Below are 13,302 nucleotides of genomic sequence, written 5' to 3' on the forward strand. Positions count from 1 at the left end.
TTTCCAACTTTCGTTTTAATGGAACAACCCAAGGCTCCACAGTACGAGGTCTCCCATCATCTGCCTGCAGAGTAACGGGGTTAGGAATGTTCAGACAGCCCCGGAACGTGGCTGACCATCCTAACACATTTTTAAAGAGCAAGATCCACAGCTGCTGTAGTTCAGTGTAGCTCCATGTAAGTCAATGAAGTTGCACGGATGTACAGCAGCTGAGGAGTTGGCCCATTAATTTTATTAGAGTTTCACAGTCTCAGTTTGAAACAAGTTAATGTTTTTTGGAGGGGGAGAGGCGGGAGGGGTTGACAAGCCAAAAAGCAACCAGCAGAGGAGGAGACGTATGAAGAATAACAACAAGGGACAAATTGCTGTTAGTCCCCTGTTCTAACAGGTGCGGCAATATGCTGTTAATAAATGCTGTTAATAATGATGAACCCTTGTACATTTCCATTGTGTGTCAGGTGTAATTCCATGGGCTCCCTTTTGTGTTTTCTAGTGACTACAGGTACGTGGCTGCTGCACTCGCAGTCATGAGGAATGTGACTCAGCAGATCAATGAGCGGAAACGGAGACTGGAGAACATTGACAAGATAGCTCAGTGGCAGGCCTCAGTCCTGGATTGGGAGGTACAGTATGCATTGGGCAGTGATGGGCTCCAGTAGATTCCAGCACAAGAGGCAGAGGTGAATTGATTCATATCAGGCTTGGGCTGCAACTAACACAGAGATGCCGTGTTTAGGTGCTAGTGGCTAGTAAATGAGCCTCAAGCCTTTTGTACAGGACAGGTATGTTTGGGAGTAAATTGCAGGACACTGGGTTAACCTGGGTTAAACAGAGGGGCAGAAGGATGCATTTCGTCTTTATGAGACTGTCTGCACAGCTGCTGGGAGGTGTTATTCCCAGCTCAGATAGATATACATGCACAAGCTCTGCTCAAGCTATTACCCTAAAAATAGCAGTGTGGCAGCAGTGATTCAGGCTAGCCGCCCCAATACAATCCTGTCCACCCCTTGGTATGTAGTCAAGCAGCCAGCCCAAGCCACCACCCATGCTGCTGTGGCCATACTTTTATTTTTAAGTGTTATCTTGAGCAGAGTTAGTGCATATACATCCACCTGAGCTGGAAACTACACCTCCAGCTGCTCTGTAGATATACCTTATGAGAGAAGAGAGCCTGTTCACGCATATTTGAGGGAGGGGCCTAAATTGATTTAGTGAAGGAACCTTCATGGTTGCTCCAAAGGAAATCTATGGCCTGGTTCTGATCTCATTTTTACTGGTGTAAATCTGAAGTTACTCCACTCACATCAATGGAGTGATAAGTGCATCACCAGATCTTGCAGGTTACTGTGGTTTGCTACGTGCTCATCTGGGAGTTTTTGAATATCCTTTGTTTTTTCCCATTGTTTTACCATCAAAATCTCTGCTTGTAGTTTGTAGATGGGATTGTTGATCTAGGCCAAAGCTGAGCACTTTTGTAAATCCTACCCTATATGGAATCATTAAGACACAATTTTAGCAAGAGGACTCTCACATTGATACAACCAGACCTGGATTCTCTTCTCTCTTACACCAGTTTAGATTAGGAGAAATTCCTTTGAAATCAATGGAATTATGCTGGGATAAACTGGTGGAAGGGAGAGAACTCCATCCTTTAATAGTTTTTCCAGACAAAACCTAGGAGGATCGGGGGGAGAGAGGGAGAAATTTAGGGCCAACTCCTACACTCAGTTTCACTAGTGCCTCCCCATTGACTTTGCTGGGGTTGCGCTGGTGCAGATGAGGGCAGGATTAGGCCATAACTTGGTAGGTAAAGAGTATAAGTGGAAGTGATGCTATTATGGTTGGTTCTTAAGTTTTGACTAGCAGTTAAAGCAGAGAATGCAGATGATTTGCTTCATGGCTTTATTGATTGATTCATTGTTATTTATTTTTTAAAAAATCTCTGATATTGACATGCAGGCTTGTTATTGCATTTGAAGACTGTTATCAGGGGAGAGAGTACAAGGTCACCAGATGCGTCTTCAGCCGTAAATCCATTATATGTGATGAGTTAGTGACTCATGTATAAGAAATGCCAAGATCGTAATTGTAAATAAACCTAGATTAAGAACATATCAGTTTCAAGACACTTAATGTTCATGTGTGAATGGAAAGCCTGCACCTAGGAATGATGGAATAACAGTTTCCATTCCACCACCATCACCGTGGCTGATAAATTCATTCTTACTTAGCCACAACCATCATCTCCTCAGCCCCCGCCCCAGCAATTGATCCAAGTACTCGAATGGCAGATATGCCTGCCAGTCAAAGGAGATGGTGCTTTCTGAGAGGTAATTGCAGTCTTGTAGATAGGGCATTGGACAGTAAATCAGGAGACCTAAGTTCTATTGCTGGCTCTACCACTGACCTGCTGTTTGTGGAAGATCCAGGTTTGAATCCCTACTCTGCCTGGATTAAATCAGGGATTTATACTCTGGTCTCCCACCTTTCAGAGGAGCACCCTAATCACTGGGCTATACAGTCATTCTCATGCACTCTTTCCCAATGATTATTTAAGTATTTCATATAAAGTGGAACAGCATCAACAGGAGAGAATGAGACCCACCTTAGAATACCCAATAGCATAGTGGTTAGGGCACTTGCGGGGAGGGTAGAAGGGAGGCACTGCCACCATCTCCTCCTCCATTTTTCATGAGAAAGGGCTGACCTAGCTTAGGTGCCTAACTCCAAGAGAGGTTTCATAACTGAGAGTCATGGGTGGAGATAGGCACCTCACTCCAGTGTAGAGTTAAGCACCCAACTCCCCTTGAGCGGCAGGGATTAGGCCCCAAACCTCTCCTTGACATTTCCGACTGGCTAGCTTAGACAGCCCCCGACTCAGTGTGCTAGCTTCTGTGAGTCCCTTTTCTAGGGGCCTAATTCTTTCCGTGCACTGGTGGGAAGCCTGTCGCCTAACTCGGGGCTGTGAATGCTACGAGGCAGAAAGGCATTTAAAATATAAGCATTACAGTGCTGATCGTTGCAATGCCTTAAGTCCCCCATGTGAATCTAGATCTTAGTTACGTCAGTATTCATATACTCCTAGGACTCACAAAGGGAGGGTATATTGGGAATATAGGCATGCTGCTGATCCTAAAATAAGAAACATTCAGGGCCCAATTCACAGCTGATTTAAGTATATGCAGTTCAGTGGAAGTCAATGGAGTTGTGTCTGCATATGTCAGCAGTGAATTTAGCCCTCAGGATTCTCCAGCTGATCCAGTGTTGAAGGTTAACTTTAGAGTCAACATTTGAAAAATGTAAATGCCCCTTGGTTGAACGGGGCCTGATTTTTCATCAGATGGTTCACCCAAGCCCTACTTAGCCTTTCTCTTCAGCTTTAGCTCAGTGCTCCTACAACACTGCCTGGCGTGTGCTGTATGTGCAATGATAATGATTGAAATTGGGAAGGAATTCTGAGAAGATGGCTCTGCTTTGCTGATAATAGCTGATAGCCATGCTCTAGCGTCCAGCACATGATGTCCTAGAAACTGGTGTCAATGCGAGCTTTACCTGACTAAGGACTGTGGGGCCAGATTCCAATCTCGCCTACTGTAGTGTAAATCAGGAGCAATTCCCATCACTTTAATGAGGTTTAACTCCAGATATATGCTGGTATAGCTGACATGAATCTAGCCTTGATTGCGGACCTCTGGCTCTGACTATAACAGAATATCACCTGATTTCTGAATTCCAAAAATATGAATAAACCTAAAAAATGCTGTCCCTGCCTACGCTGAATTCTCTCGTGCTTTGTCCAGTTAAATTATTAATGACTAAGAATATTGGACTTCCACCACTTCCCTTGGGAGACTGATTCACAGTCCGATAGCTCAGCGGTTCTCAACCAGGGGTCCGCGAGCCCTTTCAGGGGGTCCGCCAGGCCCCCTGGCTGAAACCCGGTGCCCCGAGCCCCGGTGCTGAAGCCGGGAGCGGCGTGGGGCTGAAGGCCCCCACCTCACCCCCGAAGCCAAGGGCGGCGCGGGACTGATACCGGTGTGGCAGAGCAGTTTGTGCCACTACACTGGCAGCCCCCTCAACCCTCCGAAGCCAGGAGTGGTACAGGATTGAAACCGGCAAACCTCCCCCCAGCCCCAAGCCATGAGCAGCAGGGGGCTGAAGCTGGGAGCCCCAGCACACACCCCTCTCCCGCTGAAGCTGGGAACCGCACTGGGAGTGGCTCATACACAGCCCCTAGCTACTCCCCCAGCCCATACACGGCCCCTAGCGACCCCCTACCTGCACCCTGAGCTACCCCTGTGCCCACACACAGCTCTTAGCTACCCCCTGCCCGCACACAGCCCCTAGCTATCCGCTCCCTGCACCCTGAGCTACCCCCCTGCCTGCACACAGCCCTTAGCCACCCCCTTCCTGCACCCTGAGCTACCCCCCCTGCCCACACACAGCCCCTAGCCACTCCTTCCCTGCACTCTGAGCTACACCCCTCACTCCACACAGCCTCTAGCTACCCCCTCCCTGCACCCTGAGCTACACCCCTCACTCCACACAGCCTCTAGCTACCCCCTCCCTGCACCATGAGTGTTTTTTAAAACTTTTTGAACTGAGCTCCCCCCTTTGAGTTACATTTTTTGGTTGTGTCCCCCCCACAGCCCAGGCAGGCTGGGTGGCTCCTGAGTGAGGCAGGGGGGTGGCTCTGGATCCTGCTGTGCGGAAATGCCTCGAGCCCCACCAGCCCTTTCCACTCCAAAATAGAAGTAAAACTATGCCTATTCCCAAGGGCCAGCCCCGGCCAGGAGCCCTGAGGTCCATTCCCCCCCCCCTCCCCCCACTGGGCCCTGGAGTTTTTATAGCATTTGAGGGGGGCCTCAGCAAGAAAAAGGTTGAGAACCCTTGCGATAGCTCTCAGAGTTATGAAATGTTTCCTGATGTTCGACTTACGTTTCCCTTTGCTCAGTGTCGTCCCTTTCCCTGTCGTTAAATACCCTCAGACCCAGCTGTGACATTCCGAAGTGGGTAGGCAAAACTGACATGAAAAAGTTTCTTGGAGCCAGTTCACAGCAACCATCTGGCTCTGACTCGCAACAGACCAGGCAAGTCCCATCCTGAGCAGCTGTCAGCTCCTTGGCCACCTCTTGTACTCACACCCTTTTGTAATGTACTCCTGGAGTTCTGTGGCCAGTGGGTAATGTAGTGAAGAGATCATTCTCACAAGGTTAGGACTAGTCCCATCCTTTACAGAGACTCAATTAAGGTAGTTTGGGGGAAGGCTAGACCATTGGTTCAGATACTAGCCTGGGACACAAGAGGCATGTGTTCCCTTTCTTGCTCTGCCACTGACTTCCTGTGTGGCCTTGGGCATGTCAGTTAGTCTCCATATGCCGCATGAAAAGCATACATTACAATGAGGCTGGGCAGAACTTAATTTTTATTTTTTTTTATAATTTTGACTGATAACAATGTTTATTTTTAAACATTTTTTTCAGTTTTTACTGATTTAAATGTTCACGGGGGCGGGAAATTATGAGGAGGATCAGACAACAGGGATGATCAGACAACGATTATTTAATGACAGTACACACTGAGATTCAAAAAGTTAAAGCTTTCTAACGGCTAAAACACAAACTGTCAGCATCGCATGCCAAAATATACAAAGTCAATATCCTCACATCAAACACTAGTTCTCAAGCAGCATTTTTCTTACTTTGCCTATCTGTACGTTTAGATTATTATTAATGGAAATACCTTGTCATTGGTTCGTGTGTGTACGGTGACATTGACATTTACTAGCGCTTACTGATTAAAAAAAAAATCTAATCCTTCCAAGCCTAATTACGACCGTGAGGGGCTCACGTCCTACAGTAATGGGAAACAAATAGGTGCTAATATAGACCTGCACTGTTATATTCTGATATACTCTCAGAGTTTCTTTTAAATTTATCTCTGTAACCAGATTGAAACAAGATTTAATAGTGGTCCCAGTTTCACTGGTAACCACAAGAACACAGAGTTTTGGGCTTTCTCTGCTGCTTCTGTGGCAGCAGTTCAATAAAACTCTGTCCTCCCTTGTAACGTGGGCGCTTGTGAGAGGCAGTGTGTCAGAACTCCACCCGGCCATTAGAATCCTCCACTGGTACGGGCTCCAGGAAAGACCTTAAGGCAGTGGCAGAACGCTTGGCACAAGAGGAAATCTAGCTCATTGGTCTAAAAGAAGCTTGAATTGTCATTGCCCATTCCATAAACAAAGGACTTCAGCCTCTATAGACACGGCTGCTACTCTGAGCCCAGTAGAATCCTAGACATCTGCACTGTGTATTTACTGGGTGTCAGTGTAGCAGTTTCCAAGAGGTTTAGATTCACAGGAAGGAAAAAAAGAATAAGAAAAATATAACTGACAATTGCATCCTTTTACATGTTCTTCAGTTCTTGTTCCAGATGGATCCTCTAATGGAAGATTCATTGCCCTTAACTATGTAATATACAATAGTTGGCTTCAGCTTGATGCCGCATTATGGAACCCAAAGACTGGCATACAGAAATGATGCGTGCAACGAACGCACTGTTTTCAAACCTAGAACAGTTTGAGGAGAAAACCTCCTGGGAAAAATCAAATCTGGGACTGAAACAGGTTTTTTTTCCCCCTCAGCGACAGAAGGCATCAAAAGTGAGCCTGATGAAAAGGATGACATTTCGCTTGCTTTTCTTTTGCTGATCTTTCCACCGCCTAGAGCGCAAATCAGATTATCAGTCCCTAATTAGAGCACAGCAGTGTCACTCAGAAAAGGCCCTGCTCACTGAAAGGCGATTCTCTGCCTGGCAGTAATAGCATGGACTTGTATCAGGAGGTGGGCTGGGGACGGGGAGGGGATGAATGATTTTCAGAAGCTAAGCATCTTTCCCCAGCCTTTGGTAATGTTTACTCAGAGGTCCTCTTGGTCATGTGGGGGACAATGTCCTTCTGTCCACGCTAAAGCGTTCTTCCCTGGAATGCTGATGTTCTCAACTCTTGTTTCTTCTTTGGTCATTATTTGAAGCCCTTCCACCCTCCCTCCCCTCGGCTTTCCTCCACTTCCTAGTTATGGAAAGCCATGCTCACCTATGGCATAGCTGGGAAGCTGATGACTGACAACTTTCATCAGTCACCCAGGCATAGACCCTCCCCTGCAGCCCTTGGAGCTGGCCCTCTGGACCTTGTGTGTCACTTCTGTGATGCTTGCAGCCTACAGGGAGCATGAAGCACAGTCTCAGCCTTCAACTGGTTGACCTTCTGGTCTATCCTACTGCACGCTAAGTGCTCAGGCCCTGCCCTTGACAGCTTGAAGGAGAAATGAGAATTTGGCTTCCTTTTTTCTACACTTAACTTGGAGCAGGACATATACCTCTCCATAGGCTGTGTATGAGACTTAGAGTGTGCGCGCACACACACACACACACACGCACACACACACCCATAGCTATAGGCTGTGTAGTTGTGGATCAGATCCAGGCTCTGTATTAGTCTTTGTGTAGCCATTACATTGCAGGTTAATGTATAAAAGTCTCTGGTTGGTTCGGGGGAAGAGAAGGGATGCATTATCACAGTTGCTCGGCCACACATATTAGAAACTGAGTTTCACCCCTAACAAGGGCCAAATTTTCAGAAAATTCAGTCAAAATTTGAATGCACGGTTGCCATGATAAGATACCTCTACTTGCCACCGGAATTGCCTATAATTACCACCATAAAACACACCAGTGGAAGTTGCATACACAGCTGCCGAGATAAATTATGTGCATGCAGTTTTGTGCGCACAGGTCTACCAATGTGTCCCTGAGTGATTTCAGGCCTCCTCCCCTTTGAGTCAATCGATTTGTTGGGCCAGATCCTCAGGTGCTGTGAATTGGGCTAGCTGCACTGAAGTCAGTGGAGTTATGCCAGTTCACAGCTCCTGAGGTTCTACCCACATTGTCTTCAGCAGTTTTTCTCAATCTATGAGGCTGGCTGCATAGGAGAGGTAGGCTCATGGCTGCTTACGGAAAAGGAGAAGAAAGTGAATATTCTTTTTGGGCTTTGCTTAGGACTAAAGGAAACCACGTACCAGCATTGACTGTTCAGTGCTGAATACTAAATGGTCACAAGAGAGTTCCTCCCTGGTGGACGTGAGCTGGCTCCCTCCATCCACATGACTAGACTACACTGTCCCTTAGCCTCAGCATCCCACCTTAACTCTGTTAGGAGAGGCCCACGGACCTTTAGGGTATGTCTACAAAGCAACTGGGAGCAGGCTTCTCAACGTGGGTAGACAGACACATGCTAGCTCGAGTAGAGCTAGCGTGTTAAAAATAGCAGCGTGGCAAGACACCTGAGTACAAACCCACCCATTTCCCTGGGCATGCACTCGGGTGGCTAGTCCGAGCCGCTGCGTGTGACACCATAGCCACACTGATATTTTTAGCACGCTAGGTCAAGCACGCTCCCAGCTGTTGTGTAGACATACCCTTGCTGTGCTTACAGGAGGAATGCTAGGAGGGCCGTGCTGGGAAAGCACGCCTCACTTTGTGCTGCTGCTTGTGCTACGAACACCGGTCAGTTGTGTATTAATTAAGCTAAAGCTAGCTGCAATGCATCTTCCCTAACAAACACAACCTTGGAATGCATCTATTTATAGCCCATATACTGTTTAAATTGTTTTCCCAGCATACCCAATGTAATAAAAACCCTATAATTTTAGATCTCATTTTTACATCCCTTGCAGGGACTACACACTTTGGATTCAGTTAATCAAGCAGTTTATCAGTGTTTGCAGAGTCCTCTCTGAGTCCTCAGGCTTTGGATGCTACCACTGGAGTCAAACCAGTCTCACAAAGCCTGCTTTCTATTTTTAGCAAGCAACCTCTTCCTTGCAATGGAAAATTATTATCGAAAGGGTTGTATGAATCCACCCTCGTTGCATAACTGGATGTATCCTAAGCAAGGGCAGTGATTTCTGGAGCCCCCAGGCTTTTGAGAGGTTCCTTGTTCAAGGTTCCTTCTGCTATTTGTAGAGCCTCAGCAACATGTGTACAACCCATGGCCTCTATAAGCAGAAGGCTCTGACCAGCAGGCAAAGCAGCCTAATTCCTAACTCTTATTTTGAACTCATTTGGGGTGCCAGAAGACATACAAGCAGCTCTACTCCCTGGTCTGTGCAAGGGTGCAGGGCTCAGCTAGCTCTGATGAGATGCACAGAGACCATGGTGATGAGCGCAAGATAGACAGAAAAATACCTCACTAAAGCTGCACCGGAGTTTGTGTTGCCGTTGCTGCAGCAGTGGGAACCGTGACAATGCATTAGTTATGACTCAGTGAATTTTCCCTTGTCCCTGGACCCAAACATTCATTTAGAATAAATGGGCGATCTTAACTACGGATTGGCCTGAACTGGGCCTCAAGGCTAACCTCCCCCCACAAAGAAACTGTGGGGGAGGGTTCAGTTTTGGTTCTACCTGCACATGCAAATCCAGAAGGGGGCCCATTTGGATGTGACTGACATGGCACGAGAACAGCTATTCCCACAAGATTTCCACCATGAAGCCTTACTAGCCGTTCATCATCATCTGTCCCTAAACTGAGCCCTGGTCCAGCCTCAGATCCAGCACCTAATCTGGATCCAGATCCAAACAACTGTCTACTCGCATTTTAACTCTTGTTTCTCAGTCCTGCCCCTGCCTTGTAGCCAGAGCCCTTCTGAGTCTGCCTGTGAAGCTTGAGAAAGGGGTGCATCTAGAGCTCACAGAATAGGACAGAGACACAGTGCAGGTGGTGGAGAATTCACCTCTTTCAATAAATAGATTTTAATTAACTCAAACACCTCTCCCCCCAAAAAACCCCAAACTTCAGCCCAATTAGCAGAGGGTGAATGGATTTGTTCTCTCTGAGAGTGGGAGAGGAGCTGTGTTTTCAAGACCATCTGCTCATGAGTCCTTTAAGAAAAAATGTTGGAGAGGAAAACAAGCTTTAACCTGAGGGGGAGAAAAGAAGGGGGAAGGCATTCTGGCAGCCTGCAACGGGGGGCTTTGACAGCATGTGGGGATGGACGCTGCCACCCTGAACAAGGGTGGTCCTGACAGCTTGGGCTGGGGGCTCTAATCCCCTGCAAAGGGAGAGTGGTTAACAATCTGTGAGGAAAGGCTTTGACAGCCCCAGGAGGCAAGGGAACTGACAGTCTGTTTTGGTTTACTCTGATGCCCAGCCCTGCATGGGGGGCTTGAGATGAGGAGATCTCCTGAGGGCCTGAAGGGAGAGAAGTCTGACAGGGAAATTGCTCCAGTGGCCGGTGCGTGGAGGGGCTCTTATATGCTGCCCAATGGGAAGGAGGGAATAGCCTTGATGGCCTGAACGGGACAGCTCTGATAAGTTAAAGAGTGGGTGGTTCCCCTCACAGCCCTGCCTGAAGGTAGCCCTTCAGAACCTGCATTATTGGCTTCTTCTGACAGGCTCCAAGCTGAGAATCTGACCACCTGTGGGAGAGGGGGACTCAGTCAGCATGGAAGGGAGACTGTGTTGTGAAAGGGGGCTCTGGCAGTTTGTGATGGGAAGCAGGGACACTGGAAGGCTGTGAGGGGAGCCTGTGGGTGATGCAGGGAGCTCTGGAAGCTTGTGAAGGCCAGTGAGGATACTCACAGCCTGTGAGAGGCATTGGTGGAGGTGGGGGCTCTGGCATCCTGGGAAGGGAGCCTATGGTGTAAGAGGGGACACTGTGGGGGAAGTAGGGTTTGTCAACCTGAGTGGGGGATTGTTCTGACCGTGCTACCGTCTCTTCTTTCACTTTCAACCTGAATCAATCAATAGAAACAAAATCTCTGCATTTTTCTCTTTCTTTCCCCCAAATCAGTTTTTTTAAATTTTCACCTCTAGTTTTCTGGTTAAAAAATAAACAGTGGTGCTTTGATGTATCTAGTGGTAGGAGAATCCCCCCGAATCGGTGCTTCTCTCCACTCCACCCCACATGCCTGCATACATCCGGCTTGGCAAAGGGGCTCACTCTGCCTTGTTCTCTGTGCTCCCTAGGGAGATGACATCTTGGATCGGAGCTCCGAGTTGATCTACACTGGGGAGATGTCCTGGATTTATCAGCCTTATGGACGGAACCAGCAGCGCGTTTTCTTCCTCTTTGATCACCAGATGGTTCTCTGCAAAAAGGTAATGAAACCCACATGAAATCAGGGCTCTTCAGTGCACAGTGAGGATGAGGCATTCAGTGCCGAGCATCTTTCGAATGAAGCCATCCCAAATATATTCCAGGGCTGGAAGACAGCAACTCACACAAAGAGGGAAATGATGGATACTGTAGCAGGGAGGCGGGAATAGAGCTGAAATTTAGACCGGGTAGAGTTTATTTTTCCAGGCTAGTTACAATGAGGGGAGACTGCAAGAAACAGGGTTTCCGGCTGTCTCAAGATTTCTTGGGTTGTCCCAGTTTTATTAGGTGGAGCCTGCAGGAATTTTCACCAGTCATAAAACCAGACATCAGAGCCATGAAACATAATGATGTTATGACATTGCATCAGAGCTTGAAGATATTTTGGCAGGACGTGATGATGTTGGGTGCGGAGGCCAGAGGGAAGGATCTGGCCAAGAAAAAGCCCAAAAGGTGGGACTGTAGATGAAGCCGAGTGGGAATGGTTGTCCCAGGGAGGGAGCAATGGAAGCAGGAAGTAATGTGGGGGGAGGAAAGTAAGTGAGGATGAGTGTACCACTGAAGGGGAAAGAGTAGAAAGCAGGACTGGTGAGCATTACAGTGAGGAATGGATAGAGGGGCACAGGAAAGTTACAGTGAGGTGAATAGGTGGAGGGGACAGAGGGCAAGGTCAAATTGAGGGGAGTGGACGGGAGGTGTCAGTGGGGAGGGTCATGGTGAGGAATGGATGGAGTCACAGGGGAAAGTTACAGTAAGGAGAATAGATGGAAGTGCTGGAGAAGGTCACAGTGAGGGAAATGGACAGAGGGAACAGGGGAAGGTCTTGGTGAGGGGAATGGCTGCTGTTCTCCCTGTGGAGCAAACATTTCTGTTATGAAGCATTTCCCATATGAGACCTATACATATGCGCATGAGATGTTTGTCAATTTCCAAGAGAAGCGTAAAAGCTCTGTCTGTATGCTTCAGTTGGTCCCCTAGGATCTGTGGCAGGCACTGTACACCCATGTGGTCAAAACTGAAAATTGCTGTAAAATGAGCAAAAAAATCGACACCACTGGATGGCTCAACACCCTGAGTGGAGAAGCAAAATGTTGGTTTTTCACACAAAGGATCGTGAGGAATGGAAAACAATGACTCAAACCCTGCTGAGCAGTCTCCTCAGCTTGAGGCCTGTCCCTCCATTTTAGACCCGGATTTCCCTCATCCCACCCAGATCTGGCCAGCCTGCACTTCTGTTCTTGTGCATTCTAGACACCAGAAACACTAAGTCCTGGAACAGAGGTTATAACACGCTGAGAGGTTTTTATGCTAGCAGCAAATCCCACCTCCATTTGTCAGCTGAGTGCCTTGCTCATTTTCTCATGTGTCCCTTATTTTGGCTCTTTGCCCCATGTCCACTTTTGGGCACTGGTTGCAGTGTATGATCTGGAATCAGATGATCCCAGCATTTCCGTATGAACTGTGAAACCTGGCACTTGAGTGTCTCGATTACAATGGTCATTCCAGCCTCTAGAGGTAACACCAAGCAACGATCTGGGCTGTGCAAGGCCGGCATTGCCTGTCATCTCTCATACAGTGGTATGTAGTCTAAGCCTAAGCTTCATGAAACCACCAGCACAAGCTACTGGGTGGCTTATCAGGCACACATCTGACTGGAGGCTCATCATTAAGGTAGGGAAGGGTGGTCAAGCATGCCAATCATGTAACCTTTTAGTATCAGCGCTGACATATGTACCAGTGGCTGGCAACCACTGCAGTAAACAATGCTGTCATAATGCAAGCCCCCTGCCTCTCAGCCTGTGATGTTGTTTTAGTCTCATTAACATAATCTTGAGTCATTATTCTGACAAAAGACTAAGGAAAGCATCAGTATCTGAAGTGACACAGCTCATAAATCCCGGATATTTCTGTCTTCTGAGAGATCTGGATTCATCGACATTTGTGCTGTCGATACAAATGCAGGGGGAGTCCCTTGGATCAACTGCAAGCGTGAATGAGAATAACCCACACAGCCCTGCCTACTCAGTCTGTGTTCTTGTCAGGTCTTGTATGTGAAGTGAGGGTTGAGCATGGTCAGTATATGGATCGGAGCCCTCCAAGGAATACCCGGGTACTGAGGAAATGGTGTGGATGGCTCTTGAGTCAC

General features: G+C 47.7%; 1 protein-coding gene across 10 annotated transcripts in view; it reads left to right on the forward strand.

The window, feature by feature from the left end:
- ARHGEF9 (Cdc42 guanine nucleotide exchange factor 9) overlaps positions 1-13,302 on the forward strand; it is a 238,795-nt gene that overhangs the window by 194,324 nt on the left and 31,169 nt on the right. For all 10 annotated transcript variants that reach the window (XM_074962410.1, XM_074962411.1, XM_074962409.1 and 7 more), the window contains 2 exons: positions 494-623; positions 11,027-11,158. In XM_074962410.1, coding sequence (XP_074818511.1) covers positions 494-623; positions 11,027-11,158 — 262 coding nt within the window. The remainder of the gene's footprint in view (positions 1-493; positions 624-11,026; positions 11,159-13,302) is intronic.

The sequence above is a fragment of the Natator depressus genome, chromosome 9 (assembly GCF_965152275.1).
Source record: "Natator depressus isolate rNatDep1 chromosome 9, rNatDep2.hap1, whole genome shotgun sequence".
In the NCBI taxonomy this organism is placed as follows: domain Eukaryota; kingdom Metazoa; phylum Chordata; order Testudines; family Cheloniidae; genus Natator; species Natator depressus.